The sequence below is a fragment of the Pyxicephalus adspersus genome, chromosome 12, assembly GCF_032062135.1.
Source record: "Pyxicephalus adspersus chromosome 12, UCB_Pads_2.0, whole genome shotgun sequence".
NCBI lineage: Eukaryota > Metazoa > Chordata > Amphibia > Anura > Pyxicephalidae > Pyxicephalus > Pyxicephalus adspersus.
In genome coordinates, this window is record NC_092869.1 from 11,620,930 (window position 1) to 11,647,335 (window position 26,406).

Genomic DNA, 26,406 nt, shown 5'->3' on the forward strand with positions numbered 1-26,406 from the left:
AAATGAAATCAGTGTTTCTAGCATATTCTGAAAGGGTGTGTTTTTTTTGGACGCCATTGTATTTTACTTTCTTTAAGGGTTACTATGTAATATGCACAGTGTCATAGGAGCCATAAGAAAATAACAAGAAGGAATACTTTGAGGCCTTTTCAACCAGTGTCTTGAATATTAAAGGGGGGCTGCAAACCTAAAAGTCATATTTTAGATATAGACTGTGGGCTGAAATTGCTCATGACTTTGCATGTGTTTTGGCTGGTCCAGAAAGTTTGATCTCTGTTCTTTAAATTCTTTACCGGATCCAACAAACCCAACAGAGGGGATAGGAACACCTCGCAATGTTCATAGGAGGTGGGTAGGCCAGAAATGCAGAAGGCAGAGATCTACCAATGGAGTACCTGAGAAATTTAAAGAGGAACTAAACTTAAAATACACACCTTCAATCCCACAGCTCAGTCGATCAGTCTGGATGTCTCTTCCATTGGGTCCCGCGTCGTCCAGGCATCCGTCTCCAAGCTGGCACGCTGGACACCTTCTCCTCGTCTTCCGGGTTCTTCTTTTTAAATATCCCACCCAGGCGCGAGATTGGGGGACCTGGGTTGGGTGATTGGGTTGGGTGATTGAGTAACCTAGGTTGGAAAAAAGACTTGCCGATCTCTCACAAAGATGCTCAGGCATGCGCAGAAGGAGCACCCAAGAGCCTCCCGGGATGCATGACATAGGTATCCCGGGAGGCTTTGCACTCCCATTCATTGCGTCGAGAATTAGGGGCCAGTGCTGCACCTTTTAAAAAAAAGGGTGTTGCACTAAAAAAACAAACAGAAATTTCTGAGTTTAGGTACGCTTTAACACAAAGGTGATTTACCCTCCAGCATCTACCAGTAATTGAAATGTCTACTTTAAGGTGGGTGACCCTTTTATCTAAAAAATGACCTGACATTAACATGTAAGTTTATAAATCATGGACAATTTGAAGGTATGGTCACTGTCTAGGCTGGATGGGTAAAAGATGGGTCACACTTTTGCGTTTCACAGTATGTATGTTGAGTTTAACGTGCATTACACTTGACACATGTTTTTACAAAACCGCATGAAATATATATATTTTTTATATTATTTATTCAATATTTTATGCAGCAACCCCCCTCCTCTGCCCCTAAAACACACTGGCATGAATAGCCCTAGTACATAAAATGGTCTAGTCATTGGATTATTTTTATTAATATTATTATTAATATTATTATTATTATTATTAATAAGCAGGATTTATTTAGTGCCAACATATTACCCAGGGCTGTACATTAAATAGGGGTTGCAAATGACAGACAATTACAGACAGTGGTACAGGAGGAGAGGGCCCTGCCCCCAAAAGCTTACAATCTAGTAGGTGGATAATGGTTAGCAGACTTGCAGAAGATGCTGCACTGTAGACAATGGACCACTAAAGACCAGAAGACATAGAGCACTCATTGGTGATCTTTTGCTTTCATTGGTAGTTGTATTGTAATTCAGTTTTGACTGTGGTGTGTTTTTTTTGTTTTTTTTTGTAAAGGTTTTGGATGTTGCTAAAACCTGACATGAGGTACATAGCATTATATTGAGAGATGGCTTGTATACCTGTGCAATGTATTACAATTCAAATCTATGAAGCTGTCTTAATGAAGTTCTTGCATTCAGGTGGTCAGTTTACGTTAAACTTCCTTTTCTAAAGCAACATCCTATGTACCTGTAAACACCTTTCGGTGTGATTTCGGTGGGAGGGAGAAAAGTGCATCTTTTGACGTCTTGTTTCCTCTGTGGAGGCGGAGAAAGGGAAGGGCTGCTTGGGAGATTGTAGGTGATAGAATGATGTCAGTCCGTCCACACCTCTCCCTCTATACACATCTCACAAAGAGAAGACATTGAACTGTATTGCACATCCCATGAAAAGCAGTCGCTGAACTCACATTTCATGAAAATAAGACCTTGTACTATATTGGAGACGGAGCACTGGCTCCAGCTTTTACAAAATGTTTGATGAAAAGGGTCGATTCGAAGGATTAAACCGCAGAATTTCACGGCTATTTGGTATGTGGTTTTATTTTGGTATCATCCATTTATTATATTGTTCTGTGTTTTTGTTTTCTATCTCTTTTTTTATTACTCTTTGCAGTTTGATTTAGTTTTTTTTTCATACATTTGTTTTTTATTTTCATACTGCACAGATTTTGTTTGCCTTGGAGAGACTTTCTGTTTGGATAAATGACTTGGGTGAAATACTTACTTGTTTACTGTGTCCTGTTTTATTAGGTCCTGCATATAAATAGATTTTGTATGCTTTTCAACTGAAATTGGTGTATTGCTGTAAAACTGTGTTACTATACAGCTGTGCAGAATTTGACTTCAAGATTTTCTAATCTCACACAAGGCAGCTGCTTTGGATATCTATAATGCAGATCATTGGGATCTGATACAAGAGCTGCATCAATCTACAAAATCCTTCTGTGAATGTTCACCACCACTCCTAACCCAAGTAGTTGTGTAGTTTGGTTTCTTCATCCTTGTTCTGGCTTTAGCTATGCATGCTCACCCATGGTCCATATTTACACAGGCTGGTGTAATAAGACATTTGTCATGTACAGGATGCTGTGGTTTTGCTTTTATCAGGACATATTCTAAATATTGCAGGATGGGGCTAAGGCATAGTGTTTGCATAGTGGCTTCTTTTTGCTGAATACTAAACCCTTTCAGGAATTCTGAAACGTCATGTGGTTATACTGCCTGGCTATTAAGGTAAATTAAAGTTTCACTAAGTTGTGGTTAGGGAGCTTATCTTGGTCATTCCAGTGAAAATGCAATTTTCAGCATTTAGCATGACTGTTACCTGGAATATGAGATTTTTCACAGAAAAAAACAAGGCTCAGAAAAAACCACCTTACTTCGGAGAAGCAGTCTTTGGGGGTATTTTAAGCTGATGGGTTGATAGGACAAAAGCATCTCAGTTGGAGCCTGTACTGCACCTGGGAAAGCATCCTAATTGGAGTACTAATAGTCTACTCATTTATTAATGTTTTTATTAATGCCTTTTTACTATGGACAGTACTGTAACACTAGGCTTTTGCCATAGCTTAGTAGTAATTTCTGCACAGTGGGGAGATGTTTGCTATACTAGTGCATGGTGACATTATTATTACAAAATTTCCTATTGCTTTCTTGTTCGTTTTTTTTTTTTTTTTTTTTTTTTTTTTTTTTTTTTTTTTTTTTTTTCTTCTTCTTTTTGATAGTATATAGATTAGTTAGGGTTAGGGTTACCAAACATTATGTGTTTCAATGGCAGGCAGCAAAGGTGTTTGCTGTACCATTATCTAATGTGTTTTGGTATATTGATATAATCTGGCGCCTATCATATAAAAATAGGTATGGCAACTTCCTGTTCCAGTTTGGTCAGTTATCCTGCAAATAGATGAACATGTAGATTCTTGAACTGATCTTTATCGATAAAATTGACGGTATACAATGCTATGATTGGGTTAGTGCATATCTGTTGTGACGCAGGTTATTGACTTACCGTGTCTTGGACTTTAAACATGTTATGCTAGGAATTTATGTAAAAGGCTTTCATTGGTATGAAAGTTTGGCCTCCTATGAAAATGTCCTGCAACGATTGCATTGAACCGTACCCATTTCCAAACACATAATTTTAATTTAAAATTTTATTTTGGTTTAATAGTCATTGGCAATTGGGGCTGCATTAGCTTTCTCTTTTGCCCTTAATTTTCACCTGTTCCTTCATTGTTGGCCCATCTCACTGTGTGTTGCTCAGTCTAAAACCAAGCTGAAATTCATTGCTACCTATAGGGTAAAGTTTATACCAAAGATTATGTAAGAAATTACCATATATACATACAAATGTAGGTCTTCTTTACCTTGACTTGTAGCATAAGTGAGTTGGTAATGCCCCTTTTCAGTAAATTATGGGGAAAGGTGGGAGGTAGTAATTTGTTAAGCCCCACCAACTCCACCCTTTCTGGGTACTGAAGTTTTGTATGAGCCCAATGCCTACTAGAGCCAGACAATGGGGTTTTGATTTAGTAGGTACCTCCACAATAATAAGGAGCACGGGGGCAGGTCTCAGCATGGCAGAAAGTTGCATGCGTGGCCTAATTAAGTTTTACCTACATTGTAGAAAAAAAATGAATCACATAAAATAAATAGGAAGTAATTTCATACAAAACTTGTATTTTGTAACTAATATCGCACATTTTATTTTCCGCCTCATTTTCCAGAAGTCTGTATGAAGGTCCCTGGACAGTAAAACTGATAACACAGTGAGGTTTTGGGACAAATATAGAATATATTCTTTTGCAAACACACACTCCCAGAGTAATGACCATGATAAGAGTGTGTTACCTCATTTGGAAAGGTGTACTCCTCTGGTGACCTTTATACTCTGCTTCCATTCACACACATTGTGATCACTGCCTTACGCCATACCCGAGTTTCATATGTCTTATTTTTTGTGGATTCTACTGGTGAATATGTGTATAAAAATGCCTGGAACACGCCTGAACATACATTGATTCTTTACATTGTAGGTGTACACTACATAGCAACTTGATTGCACAGTTTACAGATGCATGACTACAGTATGAAATGCAGCCATTTGACATTGATGTACAGCTGGCCATAATCGTACAGGAATGTGCGATTTAACAATTGACTTATTTGTCACTAATAAGTTACATTAATTTAAACGCCTTTAAATGTGCACCCGTACAAATGGTATTCACCTGTCCGTCAGTGTATGTTGCCTACAGTAACAGTGGAATACATTTTTAGCTTGAGAAAACATTATTATCAAGTTTTATTGGATTTACTCTCTAAAATGTGTTTATTGTGATAGCACAATAATACTTTTTAGTATAGAATTATACTTAGTATAGTATAATACTTTTTTTTAGTATAGAATTAAATGTTTTGGCTTTTTGCTTTTTTTTTTTTTTTGTTTTTTTTGTTTTTTTACCTTATGTATGTATCGGACAATGTTTGGCTTTGGGCAATAACAAACTACTTGCCAAATACCTTTTCCTGGGATTTCTTTGGCCTGTTACTGTCTTCTGCTGCATGTCCTGGGTGTATGCCCATCCCTCGCAGCGTGTCCCCTCAGTGTGTGTCCAGCCTTTGCAGCTTGTCCCCTCAGTGTGTGTCCAGCCTTCGCAGCATGTTCCCCCGGTGTGTGTCAATCCCTTGCGGCCTGTCCCCCCGGTGTGTGCCTGTCCCCCCGTGTGTGCCCATCCTTCGCGGCATGTCCCTCCCGTGTGTGCCAATTCTTCGTGGCATGTCCCCCTGGCGTGTGCCCTTCCTTCATGGAGTATTCTCATCCTTCACAGCGTTCCCCCGGTGTGTTCCCATCCCTCGCGACTTGTCCCCCTGGCGTGTGTCAAGCCTTCCCAGCATATCCCCCCGGTGTGTGCCCATCCTTCGCGGCATGTCCCCCCGGCGTGTGCCCATCCTTCATGGAGTGTGCCCATCCTTCGCAGCATGTCCCCCGTGTGTGCCCATCCTGCACTGCGTGTGTGCCCATCAGTCATGGCATGTCCCTAAACTCTGGCTATCCTCAGTAGCTGGCCCACAGTCTCTGACCATCTCCTACAGCAATACATAGTAGTTAACATAACTTCAGACACTCGTGATATCAGGCTTTTTGTATTGAATTTCCTCTCTATGTCCTTCCCATGAACAACCATTGATATATTAAAAAGAAATAAACCTAAACATCTGCAATACATACTTGTTCTAATAAAAAAACATTGTCAGTCTTGATTTTACAGTCTAAATAGACTTCCTGCTGTAATAGAAAGTACACATAAGGCTGGGTATTTAAAATATGAGGTCTTATTTTAGGCTACAAAATGAAGCTGAATAACCTTTCACAGTTCAGTGGTAATTTTCCATTAGGCTGCAGGAGAAACATCACTTTGGACTACATTTTGCATTAATCACCATGGGTATCTAAAAGTGAACAGAGATACTTGTGTTTTGTGTAAAACAGTACTGTGTATGCCTGCAGCTAAACTATATCGCTTATTTGCATTTATTTTAAAGGCCCATTCCACTGTGATTAGAAATGTTAGTGTATTGTATCGTTTAGGGGTTCCATCTCAACTCCACAATTCAGAGATCTGTTCACCTGCAGTTACATTTATGAAGTCAAGTAATGGTCTCCTTCTCCAGTAACATCATAAAATGGAATCACTGGGGATTACAGCTGTGAAAATTTTCTTTTATTACGGCCCTGCGGGAGGGGAGGAGACGTGAATTACTGCTGGGAAGACTCCAGGATATTTAAGATTTAGGTGATTCAAGCATTCGTTGCCTGAAAGTGAGTTTCAGATGGAGTTAAAGAAATACATTTTATTTACTCCGTCATTTATGTAGCACAGAATGGCTGTTGGAGGAGTATTATTATTGGAGCCCATCAGTGTTTAGTAGTTCCTGATGTACATGGAAAGCAAACACACAACATTAAGCTGATGCAAGTGATGAGTGATGATGGTGCCAGGTCATTTCTGGTTTCAAAGTTCTTAACTTTTGGAAATGTATTTATTTTTTACAAATAGAATTAGTGTTGCATGTTTTTGTCTGTAGATAGTTAAAAAGGAAAACCCCTTACAGAATTTCTTCTTTTTTATCGTGTGGCATGAAAACAAACCGGAACATCTAAATAGGACTGGGCAGCATGAGGCTGCATGCAGAACATACAAAGCACAGTGGAATGATGCTCGGTCAGATCTAATGTGCCCACTCTGGTTTGTTTCTAAATAAAGCCTTTATTTCTGCCTTCAAAAACGAGCAAATTATTTATTTAATGAGTAACTAGATCTCATACCCATATTGCCTCCCATAAGTAAACTATTTATAGCATTACCATGCTGGTATGTAAATGTTCCTGCCCTTTGACACAAACTAGGGAATTTACATCATATTTGCATTTATAGTTCTAGTTGCTGTGTTTTGTAGGGATCAGATGCAATAAACTGATTTTTTTTTTTTTTTTTTTTTTTTTTTTTCCCTCTTTATTTTTGAAGTCAAGGTCTACCTGCTGCTGTTTTTGACTGATTTTTCATATAGTATCTCTCACTCCTTCTGTTGCATACTCCACAGAGGAAGATCCCTGACCAATTAGAATAGAACGATGGGCTCTATTTCTAAAACGGGGAATCAGAAAATTCCCTCAAACATTTCCTTCCAAGGGAATGGGAATCTTCCAAGTCCATTAGTTTCAGTGACCGTAATTGATTCGCACCAGGGAAGGTTTGAGCGAATGTCAAATTTTGTTTCATAAATGGAGCATGATGAGTTACATTGTGATGCCTCGGTAGCAGGCCAGTCTAGAAACTCAATTGCAGAGTTTGTAAATTCAGAAAACATGGAAGGATTTAGTACCATTAACAATTGAAATTACAGTTTTCAGTTGATTTTAACTCCTAGGTCTTTTGCATATGTACTTTAGTTTTTAAAGTATTCATAGGTAGGGAAGGGCCCCAAAAGCAACCTTCAACACTACTTGAAAGTCCTTGGAAAACTACCTAAGCCCTCTGGCATCTTGTTTAATGTAAAATCTTGTGCAGACATGCATGAATTGTCATTCAAAGCAATGTTTAGTCATCGTTTCGAGTGACCGTAGGAAAGAATGAGCACTGTACAGACTGACAGTTCTATTTTATGGAAAGGGAAGAATGAATGACGGGACATTCCACTGTGAGAACTACAGTAGACCTTGCTAACAGGCTATCGTTTAGTCCTACAAAGCTGCTTAAAGCTTGATTTAAAAAAAATAAATCAGTTTTTGTTAGATTCTATGTGTTTTAATTGTAGATGAACTGGACAGGAATTAGAACCTCTGTCAGGTTTCACAGCTAAGTGTTGGAGAGATTTCCCCTCCCTTTATGTTCTTACAACTTTTTACTGGACAGAAAGTGAGGGAGAATTAACAACAGTGAAAGAAACCTCAATTATGTGATCTTTCCAAAAAAAGGGTCCTTTTATTTCTTTCCCACCTAATCCAAAATGTCAAGGTTTATGCAGGTACATGGGTCTGCACAAATGTGAATAAGGTCCTACTTTTTACATAGGACTTTCTACTTATTTATTTTATACTAAACTAAAAAGTCTATGTCGGAGGTGTCCAAGCTTTTTGCAAAGAGGGCCAGATGTGGTGAAATTGTGTGGGGGGCCGACCACTAACCGAGGTTAATGTGGGTGTGGTCTGCACGGGTCCTGCACAGCACACACCCACCAGGGTGACGTGAGGGATTCACTGTGTCAGTGCGGGCTCCGTGCAGAGCACATTCTTGGAATCAGAATGAGCGTAGTCTGTGCGGGTCCTGCACAGAACACTATAAAAAAATGTAGGAGATTCCCTGTGCACACATGGTAACTCCCGTCCTGCGTATTATGCCTGCCCAGTAGCGGACTGATATTTGCAAGGCGTTTGATCAACTCTAATGAAATATAAAATAGCTTTTTTTGTACGTGTATATTTTATACTGTGGTCAACAGTGCTGGCGGGCCGCAATTAATGATTTTTTGACAGAGGCTGTGGGCCGGTGGAAATTTGAACACGGGCCGCAATTGGCCCCGGGGGCGGACCTTGGACATGCCTGGTCTATGTGGTGTCACTGCTTGGGCAACCAGTCCTCTTAGAAGCTAGAGGGTGAGATTACCCCCAGTTTTTCTGTAGCTCCATGTCAGACCAGTAACTATATAATTTGGCGTTGTAAACATGAATATGTGAGCATGAAATTCTTTGTAATCGATTTTTTTCTTGGAGAACCTATTTGTGCTAATACCAATTTACAGATACATAATTGAAAAGATTGTAAGTATAAAGCTGTGTATGGGTAGTACAAGGTTTGTTGGCATCCAGTGGTTCATAGCCAATGATTTAGAATAGAGCTGTGGATGGTCAGCAAAGCCATTATCCTGTCTGTAGTGCTGGTAAATAAGAAGGAGAGAAGAATGAAAACGTTCAGACTGTCGAGGATGACGCTAGCTGGATGTATTGTCAGCTGGTGGCGGTGATGTAATGAAAAGGGAAGTGTGCCAGCAACTAGAGATTTGCAGTTGGGAGCTCACACTGTGGGACATGAGGGAGAAGAAGCCTAGTAAAGGGAGGGGGACACGTGCTGTGGTGGCATTTCAAGAACACATACACAAGGCTTCACACATGCAGCTGGTGTCCTTGTGGATGCATACCATCCAGGTCCTGATGATAGAACTGTGATGGGGCACTTAGAATACACTATAGCAGAGCAAATTGTGATTATTTGCCTAGGTTGTCTCGGAACTTGACTTGACTTTCCTGTATGTTCTTCTTGTTCAAGTCCGTAAGAACCGGACCATGTTTTGATTGTTTATGGTGTTGGAAAATTGGTATCTGTGTGGGAAATACAAGATTAGTGTGCACTGGGGAGGAAGCAAGTCTGTTTTAGGCTGTGAGCCATCTGTTTTAACTCAAAACATATTGCAACTAGGACTATAATTACTCAAATGAATATCCATTAAAGGAGAACCATTGTGGGTTTTTAGTGAATAAACAAGCCTTGCTTTTCAGTATTATTATTCTATTTTATTAACAGATTCTTCTTTTAGTGGCTCAGACCAGTTTCAAAAGGAACTAAACGCAAAATCCCCTAAAACCAAAAAATCTACTTACCTTTAATTCCGCAGGGCAGTCCGATCAATCTGGAGGTCCCTTCCGTCATGTCCCGTGTCGTCCCCGCATCCGTCTGCGAGCCAATATGCCCCGGAACCACCATCTTAATCTCTTCTTCTGGGTTCTTCATCCTACGTCACCCGACCAAGGCGCGAGATAAGGTGACGTAGGATGGGAAAAAAAACTTGCCAAGTAATGCCTCAGATCAGCAAATTTTTTTTTTCCCCAGGAAAAGGCTCCTTCTGCACATGCCCGAGACGCTCAGTGTTGCACTGCAAAAAACAGAATTTTTACTTAACATAAAAGGGTTATCTACCCTTTTATGTAAAGTGAAATTACTGAGTTTAGGTATGCTTTAATAGACAACCTTGATAATGGACTGCTGGCCATCAAAAGCTAGAACGAGCAGGCAGAAAGGGGATTAGTAAAAGGGGAGAAAGGGCCTAATCTACATTTTAGGCAGAATTCAAATCCCCATGTACAGATTTAGCCTAAATTCAATGGGGGGTCTGCATGGATGTATGGACTGATAACTATCATTGGTATTTTTGCACCATAAAGTCTCTGCTCCAACATTGCTTGGGACATTTGAGGGACAGCTTGACTTTAAAGTTGTCCATTAAGACATGTTCTGACCATTATCAATCTGGTCCGTAGATTGTTTCATAAATATGTACACCCTGTTTAGCCCAGCACACACAGTTTAGTTTGTGGAGGGAGGTACATGGGAGGCAGCAGGTGGCTTATAAATGGGGACTATTCCGGTGAGATTTTAAACCTACCTCACCCCTTTTACAACCGTTGCAGGCAACAAACGAATATTGACCCAACTAAATAATAGCCAGGTTGAATGAGATGCTTATGGCACATCAAGGTACACCTTAACATACATAATAAAGAAATGCCATTGCCTGCAGCAGTCCCATTGTTTTAAAAATACCACAAAATAGCAGTGGGGATGCTGTGGCCCTGTTAACATCCCAGAGGTAATAGCAAAATGAGTCATGCCTAATCAAAGAGGTGCAGCTGGGGTGGAAGCACAAACAGACCCTGTAATTATTTAGCTGTGGGGTCCTGTCATGTGTACTTACAAATCTTGGCTGGATAAATCCCAGGTGTCTTGTAGCCAATGAAACAATATACTGTATGGGCTGCCATTGCCTGGAATGTCAACAACTAACCTTGGACAAGTATCAGAACTTCTGTTGGAGTTTTAATGTTGTCTGTGTTATATTTAGAAAGATTGCCCCTGACTTCCTGTCTAGGGACAACCTTACACCAGAAAAAAAGGAAAGCCTTCCCCTGCTTGTATAGTAAGCAGGGGAAGGCTGGAACCCCTAGCAACACTTAACAGTTGTCTGTTTTCCTGATTTGTTTCATCACGGGTGTAGAGCAGCGAAAAGAAATTAAGCTTGACAGGGGTTGTAAACTTTACCCATTATTATCCAAAACTAAGCAAAAACTTTGCGGTCTAGATACACTTCAAATCCTTTTAAGCATGGGAATTGCCTGATTGTCTTTCCAACTGTTTTTGGATATGTGTTCTAGACCACATGACATCCCAAAAACTTGTACTATTGAACAACCTAACAGTAGAAGCCCCCTTATTGCCATGACAGGTTCTCTTGGTGCTTATTCTGACTAATAAATGGTCTTAACATTTATCAAGTTCTCCACATTTGTATGAAAGCATAGCAAGTTAGCATGTTATAATTATGTCCCAATTGATTTTACCGCACTATAATTGTTCTGTGCGCCTCTAGGAAAATACGTCACTTTCTAGAACTCAGGTCACACTTACGCATCTTGTCCCTCTGTCTGACTGAAGCTTCCTGGCAGGAAGGACAGTGTCCCATCTCTTTCCAGAAGATGACACCTCCGATTGCCCTGGGCTAATTCAGCAACAAAAGACTTCATTGAGTGGGAATTAGCATATACAGTTAATGTGCAACCCATTCATTTTACTACAAAGTCTTAATTCTTTAAGTCTGCATTTTCCCAAGAGAGGCTTATTGGTTTCAGGCACCTGCTCCTTGTTATAGAAACTCCCATTTTAACACTTTAATTACACTGATTAGTTTGTTTGCCTACCAGTTGTAGATGTTGATTATGCAGTGTTTACATTTAAACTGAGCTACTGTGCTCCATGAAAAATGCTATGCTTGGCCTAATTGTTGCAAGAGCTCCAGTCATTGCAGGATTGGTATATCTGTGATTTCCAGAAATCATGTTGGAAGGATATTGCTGTTGTAGGAAGTGTCTACACTTTTAAAACAAAACAAAAACACAAAAACAGTTAATAAAAAAAGTCCCTTAGTAGCAACTCATACTTCAAAATACACTTCTTGCCCATCCAAATGGCAAAGATCTTGCCTCCCAATTGTGTGGAATAGTTCTGGGATTACAATACTATCTCAATTATTTAAGGAACAGGCCCAAAATAGTTCATTTATTTATGCTCAACAAGTGTATGCTCTCCTTAAAGTGAATCTGTTAGTAATTATAAGTTTTCAAACTTCATACAGAGGAACCTTTAGAGTTGGAGAAGGCAAGATCTGTAAAATCATTTCATTGGGATGCACATTGGAGGGTTTTTGGACACTACATATAATTGGCAAACCTCCAAGGCTTAAAGTGGCTGATGGGCTTGCCCTTCAGTGTTCTCCCCAGACCTTTTTAGGGGTGCACCACCCCGAACTTTTTAGTAACCCCTGTCTGATTTTGGGTGGTTGGCTGCTACCAACCTAAAATTTCCTCTCTCCCAGCTTAAAAAAAAATATTGGTTAAACACTGCTTTAATGTACTATTCCTGCCAATCTAAGAGTATCTATTGTGTGGGATCCGTCAAAGATGGGAAAGCTTCATGTCATCCAGATCAAAAAAACTGGAAACATACTCAATATTAAAATGCTGATATTTGTGTTCTACCAACATAATAAAAATAGGTGTGTTGCAATAATTCTGTATTTTCTCAACCATGAAATTCTGTATGCTCAGTAATACAAATAAGTATGGCTAAAAGATCATTGGTGACAGATGCAGCAGGCTTCATTTATTTTAACAAGGTGCACAGTAAAGTACATTTGAATCTGCACTGATTCCTTATTTACACTAAACTGCTTGACTCAATATACTGGGCAAATATTCATTCAAGTCAGTGAATAAGATGACATTTTGGTTCTTTTCAATCATCCTTTTTATGTGCAAACAAATGTTCTTTAAAAAGCCTTTAATCTCCTGGTAAATCAAACCCAGTCTACATCAGGTGTTATGGGAGGTTAAGCTAGAATGAACACTATGTATTATTATAATGATTATTACTTATTATTGTTGCTATTATGCATTTTATATATAGCATCTACATATTTACAGAATCCATAGTCTTGATAATAACTGTCCCTTGAAATCCAATGTATCTCCTTATATGCTTTTAGTGTATTATTTATTGAAAAAGTAGATCTTTGGCACCACTAATTTCAACTTTCATGAATGTTTTTAAGGAACGCACACAAATGATTTCTTCTTAACGCCTACTCTATCTAAAATTCGTGATTCTTTAAGTCGTTCCTAGTGTTAGCTGCAGAGTTTCTGGCTGGGTTTAGCCCATAAACCTCACATTTCTCTTCTATTACAGGTATTGTTTTTAGCTGCTGGAAAGTAATGAGGGTTAAAAGGAAAAGTTAGGGATTGAATGAGATTGTAAAACAAATACTATTGAGAATTGCATGTATATTCCTTCCTTATTAGCATCCCAAGGCAAAGTAAACATTTAGTAGTAGGAAGTGTCACATGTTCTCTAATCCCCATTGACAAATCTGCGGTGGGTGTTTCTTTTGTTATTGCCCATTCCTCAGGACAGGTATGATAGCGGTCATTCTGAGTCACTTAGTGAAACACAAGAGGTAACTGAGGGCTGCAAACCAAGCATCCTGCTTAGTAAGAATTAGGTATTGCACTAGCAGTGACAGGGATTCTGGGTTAGCTCTGATTAATGCTGCTGGAAAATAATTGTATCAGTTTCCCATTAACATCCTGTATGTTGTAGATGAAACGTTCATAGAAATGATGATAATTAGTGGTGAGTGTATTGATTCACAGATCATAAAACACCAGCACGAAATTGAAAATTCTAATGAATTGTTGCATTCAAATCTAACTTGTGAACAATCATACAAGTTTTGAATTCTAATTGCCCAAATTTCTTGAATCAGACAGATCTTTATGAAATATGATTTGTGATCTTTATAGGAAACTAGCTGACGCTTTGCAGAATGGACAGGATGGATGGTTTTGCTGTGATACAGTGCAAGCCATGGAGATAACCCAGACAAGGAAGATATAATTTATGTGGAACGTTTACATGGCTTCTTAGGAAAAAATGACTGTTCTAGTCAAATTAGTTCTGTTTCCATTTTCCTGTTGCTTGTAATCTCCAATGTTTAAAGGTCTTTCATGTATCAATTGCTGGGATTTAAATTTTGTTAATATTAATATTAATAAACAGTATTTATATAGTGCCAACATATTATGTAGCGTTGTACATAAAATAGGGGTTGCAAATGACAGACAGATACAGACAGTGATTCAGGAGGAAGATAGGACCCAGCCAACAAGAGGTTACAATCTAAGGGAGCTTTTGTGGATAATAAGATATTCTCACCACCTAAAGTCAAGATTCAAGCTGAATGCTTGCTTCAATTTAAACTAAATTCATGTCCGTTTTTTTTTCACAGAATCCCCCAGGCTGTCGGCGGGCTCTTCCAGCAGCAATGAAAAGTTTTCAAGCTCAACCTCCTATTCTACAGACTTTTATGATTCGGACCGACCTGTAAGCATCATCTCCACAGCATCATCCGGCTCCCTTCGTGAGGGTCGTGATCTCTATGAAAACAGTAGACCGGCAGAAGAGCAGCTGTTGGGTGATAATTCGAGTAATCTTGACATGGAGCAAGTGTCATCTGCTGGGGATATCCTTCATGCCACTTTCCGGGACATGCAAAGTGGAATAAAACATTTCCACACTCCCAACAGCAACAATATTGTTAACCGAAGAAGCCGTATTGGTTCTCGGTCTCTTTCACCATTTGGGACCAAAGTTAGTGGGATCTCTAATAAGCTCAGTTATGTGGAGCGTGTGGTGCTGGAAATTATTGAGACTGAGAGGATGTATGTCCAGGATCTACGCAGTATTGTAGAGGTAGGTCCATTCACACTGGCATTTAAAGGAATTCTATACTACTCTCTGACAGCAAATCAGAGAGCTTCAGCCCAGAACCTTTGGGGTTTGGGACAATATCCCACAAGGTTTTTATCTATACTTCCTGAATCACAGCCTTGAATGTAAGGGTTTTTCTGTGTTTCTAAAATTTTTCACCTGTAAGGGGTGGGGTCCTAGGTGCAAAGGTTATGAAAGAATGCATCACAGAATGGGGTGTCAGCTTAACCTCAAGGAGAACACATAATGGTAGAAATATTTTAGGATTTACAATATAGGGATGCATTCTTTTTTCATACAATTACCTTATTTAGTTATCTGTTTCTGGTGTATGGAAACAGGAAGCATATAAAGGCAAACCCCTTGAGACATCTTTGTTCTGGTTTCAGGAGGCCTAATTTGCCCGTCATGGATTATTGCCACCCATTTTAAACATCCAAATTATACAGGAGGCTTTTTGTTTGGGCCATACTGCCTTTGAAAGATCTAATCAGTACAGTCTGCACTTCGCTTAGTGCAGACCCATGAGTATAGATCATCAACGGCTGCTAAAATACTGTAGATTTGAATGAACAGAGTTTTATATGTTTGCCAAGTAGAGAAAGTAGTGCTATGCTTTCCTTTTTAATTTTAAGTAACTGTTGGCCCATACTTTAGACCAAAACTTCCTTTTTTACTTTAAGTAATGTATGCCAAGAGTGAAGAGTAAATTATAGAATGGTATACAATTCATAAGCACTTTAGGTAAATGTTAGAAAATGCATAAATTAAAACTTCTTAAAATAGAAGCTTAGGGCAAGGTTCGAAACCCTGTCATGATTTTAGTACTTTCACTGCCTCCACTTTATTTTTTTTGTCACTGGAAAATAGAGAAGGGAAGCTGTCACCAGATCAAGAGATATAGAAAAATCTTCCAATGGGGACACCTGTCCAGTGACAACTTTCTAAGAGAAGAATATATCTCATTTTTTAGAGGTTCACTTCCTTTCCATCTCTAGGACAAGATGGGCAGGTAAAAATAAACTGACTTTTCTGAATCCTTTCAGAAGCCAAAAAAGGTAAAAAAGGGTTTGCACACACTCAAAGTGATAAAATGATTTGCATTATCCGCTTATGTGGAAACATAGAAGATACGACTTTTGGTCTTCTGTGAATTTTTCATGGCTGCATTGTAAAATTTGTTTTTTTGCTCTTATTTTTCTACTATTAGGGAAGTTACATGTCCTCTGGCTATGAAATTTAACTTACAGGATTTATTGTTTCCCCATTCCTCACCAGCCCAGGTCTGCTTTTGTTTTCTGATTTTCAATTAGTAGATTTGTTCTTCTGTTAGTGACTGGTTACACGTACTTTGTCCCTTCCCTTTGAAATGAGCAGTTTCCATGAACACGTTGGAGACAACAGATTACCTGTTTTTTATCAATTTTACATTTAATGAATGAAATGTACCACACCACTCTGATAAGAAATTGTATTTACTCCTATAATAAAAACTCATGACCAGGTGAGCAAAACTAGTAATGAGGCAATAAAAGCCATCAGAAGTGATTAATACTCGAAACTTAAGTCCCAGTATTTTATTCCTGCAGGACTATCTGGGAGGCATCATAGACAAACAAGAACTGCCAATGAAACCGGAGCAAGTCTGTGCTCTCTTTGGAAATATTGAGGATATTTATGAACTGAACAGGTAAAATACTTTGCTTTTATCTGAGGTCTGGTATTGTTATTAGTCATTGGCTTACCTTTTCAAGGAAGTGCTAACAAATGCAATGTTTGGCCAATGGCGGTTATTGATCTCTTCTATAACTGAAGTACCAAAACAATTTAATAAAGCATGACTGCCAGACAGTAAGCTTTTCCGAACAAAATGGGGTGCTGTAAAAGTTGACCTTGCCGCAAAAGTTTTTTTTTTTAATTTATTGTATATACTTACCGAGCCTGATTTATTAAAGCTCTCCAAGGCTGGAGAGGATACACTTTCATCAGTGAAGATGGGTGATCCAGCAACCGGGAATGGATCTGGGCCAGTATTCAAAACATTTGCTAGCTAATAGCAAATTACTTTGAAGAAACCCATTCCAGGTTTGCTGGATCACCCTGCTTCACTGATGAAGGTGTTTCCTCCCCAGCCTTGGAGAACTTTACCAAATCAGGCCCGTTGTCTCTATTCCACTGATACCCTTGCATGGTATTATGATGTGATTGGTATTTGGTGTATGGCCACTCATCCTCAAGCTAATTTTATCTGCATTCTTTCCTTATTGTATTTGTAACAAGAAGCCCAAGCTAGTGAACGGTTAGCAGGTAGGTTATTACTGGGGTGTTATTGTGTGCAATTATCAACAAAGAACATGACACAATCCTGACCTGCATGTGTGTGTACATTATATTGGGTTCTGTTGTATTTAGCATGAAGTTTTATGTGAAGCAAGTGCCATTATAGACTCATTTTTATTTTTGCTGTTGGTATGTTAAAACGCAAGCTTGTGTGTTGTTACCTGTAGTAGATATATTTTAATTTTTGTTCATGTCAAAAGTGACAATTTATTTTATTATTTATTTTTTGTTTCCCATACATTTCTCTGCTTTTACTTCTTACCTGTTCTTGTAAAGAATTTGAAATACAATGTATGTACTGTCTGTGTTTGACTTGCTTCTGTGTGTGATACCCAGCTACATCAGCCCTTCGATGGTTAATGCACACAGTTTATACATTATTCTTACCACTGTAAACTTTTTATACACAATTGTTAAGTGATAATTGGTACCTGGCTATCTTGCCATTAGCTATCATTACTCAGTAGTGTAGGAGGTGTAGCTTGAAAGGGGTATCAGCACAAGAAAGGTGACATAGCCAAAAGTCTACATTTATGGAAGCATTCAGCTTTGCTCTGCTTTGTACATCAGTAAACAATAGAATTTGGATAATTGTTAAATGCACTATATACCAGCAATGGAGCAGAGAATGAAGAAGAGTTACTTGGAGTTTCACAAATGTGTTTTTGCAGAAGTGAGCTGGATTGGATGACAGTCTTATGTCAGTGGATGTATTTGTTATACATCAAGCCTAAATCTAAACCCTATATACAATTAAGTGAGCACTGGGTTTGGAAAGGGAATATGTTAAGCTGCGTACACACGTCAGATTTTTCTCGCCCCATAATCGGCATCGGCCAGATATCGGGTGAGAATCTGGCGTGTGTACAGTCGGCGTCGTTCATCGTCCGTGGATCCGTCCTGGCGGATCCACGAACGATGAACGACGACCGATCCTAATGCAAGGAAAGGGGGAGAGTGCGCAGCAGGGTGCCGCTCCGTCGCTCTCCCCCTCCCCTCTCCATAGAGCAGAACGGTGCTGTATGTACAGCACGGCTCATGCATCGTGTAGTCCTTTATCGTTGGAAAGGATCGTGAAAGATCCTTTCCAATGACAAAAATTGCAAGTGTGTACGCAGCTTTACTCTGCAGTCATTGCAAAAATTCCTGGAATATGCTGGTAATGGAATCTTCTGCCCAGGTTGGACTTGGCACAAGACTCTGGTCAAGACCATGCCAGCACTGGTACAAAGGATTAGGATGTCCAGTTAATGCACAAATGCTTGGTGATGTACAAGGCAGAACAAAGCTGAATGTTTTTAAAGTTTCTGTCTGTGTGATCTATCCCACCTGGATACTTGCTGCTGCTCTCCAAAGAAAAAAATGACCAATTGATTGGTTGAATGTATCACACACAATTTTAATAGAATATTTAGGTATTTTGACTGCAAAAGTAAAATCACACATATTATCATAAAAGTTTAGGCTGCGGTGCAGAATCAATCACCATCATTCAAAAACCCATGGCCCTGGAAAAATCTCTATCTTAGAATGCTTTGCAACATTTGTAGCCTTGGCCAGGGTATTTTCTGTTGTCCCTGTCTCCATTAATTGGATTCACACTATTCATTCTGGTGACCATTGCCATTGAGACAGGAAATGCCAACAGCATAGACTTTCATTTTAATGCTTATGGGACCTAAGCTAAAGGGATAGCCACCCAATGGGACACAGCAAATACAAACTTGATCCGGCTCTGTAGCTTTTGATATAATGTAACCAGCAGAACTCAACAGAGTTTGTTTTACAAAGACATTTATCATGGGCTAAAATAAAAGTGTTTAAATATTTCTTCCACATTTTAAATCAAGCCAAATGTAGTTCAGGTCAGAATACCCTTTAACGTTACTTTTTCCATCTTTTCTGCATTGCTCATTGGACCTTAATTCCTTTTTTGTGTATACTGTAGATGAAATGTAAGAATTATGGGCACCTGCAATGATCTGATCTTTACATTTTTCTCTCTGTTCAGTGAGCTTCTCCAAGACTTGGACAGTTGCAGAGATGACCCCGTGGCTGTGGCCAACTGCTTTGTGGAAAAGGTGAATACAAAGTGTTGGCCTCTGTTCTATCTGGTCTACTTGTAGATAAATTGGTGAATGTTTTCACATGTGTAGATTAGATATGGTGCAAGCGGATGGGCAGCTTATCTTTACACTTCTGGCATGGTCATTCTGTCTGAGCATAGAGTGAATGTTTTGCAATACAAGATTATGGGTAATGGGGTGAAAAACAGGGTGGATAGCATTTTAATAATGGACTGGATATCATTTTTGGCTTTGGGCAGTGATAGTTTAGATTCAAAACTGTACACTGACCAAGCGGATAAGAGTAAAGTAATTGGCAAAATATCTGCTGATGCCTGTGCTTATTAATCTTTTTCCTGTTTACCTTTACAGAGCCAAGACTTTGATATTTACACCCAGTATTGTAATAACTATCCAAAGTAAGTATTTTCATGTAGAATGAAAATGTTTATTGATGCACAAGGTAGCTAAGGTTTGGGGAAAATACATTTTTATTTGAAATGGCCAGTGGATCAGATCAAGAGCTATTACCTATACATGTTTGGGGAATTGAAAGGTTTACTTTTGTTATCCCTTAGAAGCTGATCTCCTTGTTTTGGAATGAAATGATCATATTGTTCCCTTTACCAATTCTCTTTAGGCAATCATTGTTGTTGATTGCCTAAAGATCCTTTCCAACGACTAACAACTGCACGATGCATGAATGAGTCCACCAGGACGGTTGATCGGATGATGGGCGATGAGCGCTGTACACACACCAGATTCTCGTTTGATGTCGGCCCTGAGCCGGTTATCGGACGAGAACAATTGCACGTGTACCTAGCTTTAGAAATATAATTATTTGCATTAGAGGTCTGTTAAAAAATAGCTGGTAAATTACATACAATGAGTTATGTGAAGGTAATTTCCAATGATTATGGAGAATCCCAATATAGGCAGTTGATAAGTGCAGGATGGTCTCTGACAGATTTAAAAATATTTCAGGTTTTTCAGCTTTTTCTGTACTCAGAAGGTTTGTGTTCCTTTTATGCACATAAAGCTGAAAAGGAGGGTGTGGAATCTGGGAGTGGAGGTGGACTTGTTTAAACAAGTGTTGGGCAAAAGCAGGAAATCAGCAATACCAATGATTCCCAGGCTGTGGGTACTGCGTGTTCATTTCCAGGCACATGCTCATTAGTCAGGAGCACAGACGGCTTGACCTTGCAGAATCTCTCTACATTCCTGTGTATACGGCTTCACATAGTTCTTTCTGCCCTAAAAAGAAACAGTCCTTAAGCCTTAGCTTCAGATGACAATATTCTGGAACTGAAGGCATCCTAAACATTTATATTATCAAGGAGAGAGTAGTCCATTCTGTTAGGAATTCAAATGCAAGGGACATCTTGAAATGGGAATGAATAAAAGAGATGGCAAAAAATGTATGTGTGTGTGTATGTATGTGTATATATATATATATATATATTTATTTATTCTGAAGTAATATTGAAACATATTATCCTAATAACTTTACTTTAGAAAGGTTTAGTAAATAGTGACATGGCAAATAAAACATCATAGAGATATAATTTAAAGAAAATGCATTAAGTTGTTGTGCAACTGCTTGCTAGGGGTTTCTATTTATTGCCAGAGTTGGAATCTCCATCCAGTTTCTTTTGTCCAATTGTAAGCAAGAGTATGTTCTTTAGATTTAATGATGCCAGTAGAACCACAATATGTTCAGGAGGGCAAGCCTCTATACCACCAATAACTCGCTGCTCCTATATAATGCCGCACAAAAGTGTCAGAAGAAAAGAGGCGATCTCTATTTCAACTTGAAAACACATTTAAATTGCCCTCTAATTGCTGGTAGGAAGATTTAGAAAATCCACCCCCAATTTGTCCTCTACCGACAGGGCAATAACCATGGCCATTTGATTAATTGGAATGGGGAAGGTCCCATTTTCTTTAGCTCTATTTTTTGGCCCTTTTGTCTTCATAATCTTCAGAACTATTAAATAGGTCAATTATTTCTGCATGTTGGTTTGAAACTACAAGATCATAAAGTTGATTCTGAATCGCAGAGCATGAACAAAAGGCCAAGGAGCATACAGGGGCCAGGAATCCGCCAACCAGCCAATTCTCTAGTAATGTCATAAAACATTCAGTACAATGCCTATAGATCTGTCACTAACAAGGCTTAGATGAAGTTCACTTTTGTCAATCCCGCACCCTTTCTGATTTCACTCCTTCATACGTTTCATTAAAGCTGCAGCCAGTGGCTCAGAAATGCTTTTAGTTTATAAAATCTGCTTTAAAGAGTTTTATAGGACATTTTCTGATGTAAAGGATTCTGAAAAATTGAGTGGGAAAAAAACTGGTGATTTGAATCCAAGAGTAATAATATCATTATTATTATTATTATTATTAATAAATAATAAACAGGATTTATATAGCGCCAACATATTACCCAGCGCTGTACATTAAATAGGGGTTGCAAATGACAGACAAATACAGACAGTGACACAGGAGGAGAAGAGGAACCTGCCCCGAAGAGCTTGTATACCATTAAGGTAAAACTTGTGCTGCTTCTGAAAGTCTAAGATAGCAGTAAAAAGCACTTTTAAATACGTTACCCTTGCTGTCCTTACAGGCTTTTCTAGCCTTTTTGACTAATAAGTATGTAGAAAATGAAATCCCCCCCCCCCTACAGTTACTAGTGGGAAGATTTGTTTATAGCCAAATGCAACATAAACAGGTCATAAAAGTTATTAAGTGGAATACAAGCCAACATTTCCAGCATTGTCCCCCAGAATTTTTTTAAGCTGGGTGGGAAGAAGCTGTAGGTGGGTGGCAGCCCCCCCTGTATTGTGACCCAAAGTACCGGGTGGTGCACCCAGCTAAAAGAGGCTAGGGAGAACACTGATTTCCTGAATTTGATACAATAGAGAAAAGTTCCCAATGGTGTCTTTACCATTGGAAGGGATTTCCTTTTGTTCCTGAGGCCAGATGTCTTGGGCTTACAAGTAAGGTTACAGGTATATATAAAGCAGGAGACACGGGCAGATCTACCAATGATAACTATAAAACATGATGGTTCCTTTTCACTTTCTGTAGTGTATTCAAGACAGAAATGGATATGCCTCCCCAGTGAGGATTGCATACCTGAAAATTAGAAAGAGGGATTGGGGTGCTGGATTGTTTATTTCAACAGCCAACCACTGGTAAAATGGTAATGGGGGCAATCCTTCATCTAGATTTACTTTTTTTTCTGCATCATTTTTCAATTTGCACTAGTCTAGCATGTCTGTCTGTGTTGCTTCAAACCCTAATGGAGGAAAACCAAATGAGACCCTGACAAGTGTCAAAGGTTTATGGTGCCAATTTCGGAAAACACTAGAACTTCATTCCTTGTATTCCAAGTAAAACAGACCTGACTGAGGACCTACATCTTTCACTTTCCATCCATGATTTAAAGTTAAAATGTTTAGGCTGGAGTATTACTTTATCTGTTTCCATTATTCTGTCTTTGTTACCTTGCTACCTACTTCTGTATTTGAGCATTTACATTTGTTTTGGTTATAATCTCTATTTAGAACACTGGAATTTTATATATCATTTGCATTTGTTTGTTTTGAATATGCATTATGAACAACAGCTACAACTCTGTGTTTGTACTATCTAATTTCAGCTCTGTGGCTACCTTGACTGAATGCATGAGGAACAAAGTCTTGGCAAAATTCTTCAGAGAGAAGCAGGAATTACTAAAACAGTCCCTTCCGTTGGGAGCCTACCTCTTAAAACCAGTTCAGAGGATATTAAAGTACCATCTTCTGCTACAGGTAACACATAATATTCAGCTGGGTTTCCTCACCCTAATAGTGTTGGTTGTTATCTGTAGAATTTCTCAATCCAGTACTTTTATCTGAATTAGTCGATTGGAACATTGCATTGGGGAGCTCTTGTTCCTATATTGTCATTTCTAGTTTTTGCCCTACACTTGTACATATTTGTCACTTCATTTGTCAAAGACGTTTAATCTGTTATCTGCACTATATTCCATTTGACTTTGTTACTTTGAACAACACCATGGGGATGATAGTGTCCTATAAATCAATAAGGGCCACTGTAAGGAAATTTCATAGTAGCAGTTAGAAAGGGTTGACACATCCCAGTGTTCTCCCCCCACTCTTTTAGTCGGGTATACCACCCGGCAATTTTCAGTAACCACCCAGCTGTTTTTGGGTGGTTACTGAAGAGTTGGGTTTCAATACAGGGGCTGCCACCCACCTACAATTTCTTCCCTCCCAGCTTAAAAAATTCTGGGTTGAACTCTGCATCCCATGTCAATATTTGGGTGGATGTGCAGAACAGTTTGAATACGCATTCAGTGTGGTGTATGTACAGATAATTTAAGACCTGTACTTTGGTACGTGATGTAGAAATACTTTTTTTCTTTTTTTCAGGAAATTGCTAAGCATTTTGATGTGGATAAAGAAGGGTATGAAGTGGTGGAGGAGGCTATTGAGACCATGACTGGCGTGGCTTGGTACATTAATGATATGAAGAGAAAACATGAACACGCTGTGCGCCAGCAGGTAAGTCATGTGGGTGATTTATCTCATGTTTGTGCAGCAGCAATTGACCTGTATAAAACATAAGTAATAGGTGAAGATAAATACAAATCCTATAGAAACCACCCTTGCCATACATAAAATACTTGTCATTCCGTCACTTCCATGGCTGTTCATCAGGACTTTATGTTTATGTCTGTACTAGTTAGTGTTAGCCTTTCACTCTGGGTTTATTAGTATATGGTCACATGCTAGTAGTTTCATTCAAGCATTTCCAATAATACATTTGTTATCAATTGTATAGAACAAAAAGCTAAAAAAAAATGTCAGAAATTACAATTGCATCTGAGAGCCTGCCTAGATTGATAAGTTGCTGCCATAAATTTTAGGCCCCCTAGCGGTATTCCCGAGTGTGGCTCAGGGTAAAAATACCATGCTGTAAGCAGTAACCCCAAGCCACACTCGGGGTAGCTAAAAACAAGAAAAAAAAAAACACTTTCCTGGTCTGGTCCCATCAGCGTCCTGCCCATCTGTGCCCATCCTCGGGGCGCGTCCTTTTCTTCTGATCTTTTGCCGTCGAGTGCACTGACGTTCCCCGGGAGATTACGGTGACATCAGTGCATGCGGGAGACGCAGCGGGTAATTCAAATTATTTTGTGTTGGATTCAATGCAATATACAGTAATTCTATTGAATCCAATACAAAGTAATCATTAGATAATTGTATTATATATATATATATATATATATATATATATGCTACTGTACAATTATAATACAGGTTTTATATTTTTAAGGTCCCTTTTTTTTAACAGATTTTTGTGTTTTTTTAGTACAATTTAATAAATATTGGACATATTTCGGTGAGTTATGCCTAAGAATTATAAGCCTACAATGTAAAATAAATTTCTATGCAAAACAATGTACTGATGTTGGCATAAATTACTGACATATTTAGACTGCCAGAGAGGTTATTAAAGTAATGCAGCTGAGCAGTATCTACAAAGCAATATACTAAGCACAGAATCACCCTTCCTAAACAAATATAGTTCTGTAACCAGAATCTCTTTGCTTCTGTTTCCAGGAAATCCAGTCTCTGCTACTGAACTGGAAGGGCATGGATCTTACCACTTATGGCGAGCTGGTTCTCGAGGGCACATTCCGTGTCCAGCGAGCCCGAAGTGAACGCACCTTCTTCCTGTTTGACAAGGCCCTGCTGATAACAAAAAAACGAGGCGATCACTTCATTTACAAAACCCACATCCCGGTAAATAGGGGTTAAATGTATATGATGCTGGGGAATGTCTAGTTTCTATGTGTGCAGGGTGACTGAAGTGTGTATATTGACAAATGCATATGAAAGCAGACTTGTGTTTTAAATGCAAACACAAATCTACATTCAGGCTTGCTAAGGATAAAGTGCTAACATAAAATGCTTGCTAACATAAAGTGGAATGCTATGGCTAACATACTTGCATTGCCTGGAGAAAAATGATGTTCTTGGCAATATCGGTAATGTGTGTGTCTCTCATGTGATATGTGCAGAAGGGAAGGATGAATGGCTGCTCTCCTCCATCTCCTTAAAAGAAATGTTTTTTGCTTAGACATTTTTAAAATGAGAGATATGAAGGCTGCGATTGCTGAACTCATTCAAAAGAATTCCGATATTATTATTAATATTATTATTAATAATAATAATAATAAACAGTATTTATATAGTGTCAACATATGCAGCGCTGTACATTAAATAGGGGTCGCAAATGACAAGACGGATACAGACAGTGACACAGGAGGAGAACCCTGCCCCGAGGAGCTTACAATCAATAAAATGTAAAGCTTATTTTTTGTTATTTGTAGTTTTAGTCACGCTCCTGAAAGACAGTGACACAAGTTGTGTGGCAATTAGCTGAACACTTGGGCTCTATACTCATTCTGGGTCAGTGTTTTAGAATCTGGTGTTAAGGGCAGAAGATCAGAATACCAACCTCTCAGTTTTAGGTCTTCTTTAGGCCCACCTTAAGCTTGGTAATATCCCATAAACTATCAAATTATGTCTGATTTCCTTTTTATAAGGATATAGAATATTTGGCAGCTTATCAATAGTCAGGTCCTGTCAAGGTGGCTTATTAGCATGCAATATTATCAAAGATGTATTTTATTTAGTATCCAGTGGCTGCAGCAAACACATTCTACTGCCAAGTGGTGCATCCTCTTGCTTAGAGCAATACCTATCATGAAGCAATACCAGAATTGATAATGATCACATTTCCTTTAGAACTGTATGTAATGCTGATAAAACCAGAGAAGGTAATGTTAACAAGGTTTCTGCAGCCAAGAGCCTGGTGGAATGAGTTGGATGTATTTATCTCCTCTGATATCCCTGCATTGGCTTAGACGATATCTGAAACTCCATTACAATATTTTACCTTTTTTAATGGACCACTAAGAAATGCACCCATTCATTAGTGGTCCATTAAAAGCACAAGCAGTCTATTTGTTTGATTTCACTGCCTAATGCACCACAATGGACCAAAAATCATGC

At 38.8% G+C, this 26,406-nt stretch overlaps 1 protein-coding gene across 6 annotated transcripts in view; it reads left to right on the plus strand.

The window, feature by feature from the left end:
• PLEKHG3 (pleckstrin homology and RhoGEF domain containing G3) overlaps positions 1–26,406 on the plus strand; it is a 95,843-nt gene that overhangs the window by 56,930 nt on the left and 12,507 nt on the right. For 5 of the 6 annotated variants that reach the window (XM_072428526.1, XM_072428528.1, XM_072428529.1 and 2 more), the window contains 7 exons: positions 14,428–14,891; positions 16,499–16,599; positions 19,261–19,330; positions 19,688–19,734; positions 22,983–23,133; positions 23,758–23,889; positions 24,949–25,131. In XM_072428526.1, the coding sequence (XP_072284627.1) occupies positions 14,428–14,891; positions 16,499–16,599; positions 19,261–19,330; positions 19,688–19,734; positions 22,983–23,133; positions 23,758–23,889; positions 24,949–25,131 (1,148 nt within the window). Of the gene's footprint in view, positions 1–1,890; positions 2,065–14,427; positions 14,892–16,498; positions 16,600–19,260; positions 19,331–19,687; positions 19,735–22,982; positions 23,134–23,757; positions 23,890–24,948; positions 25,132–26,406 lie in introns of those variants that run through there. The other variant, XM_072428530.1, reaches the window with a different exon arrangement.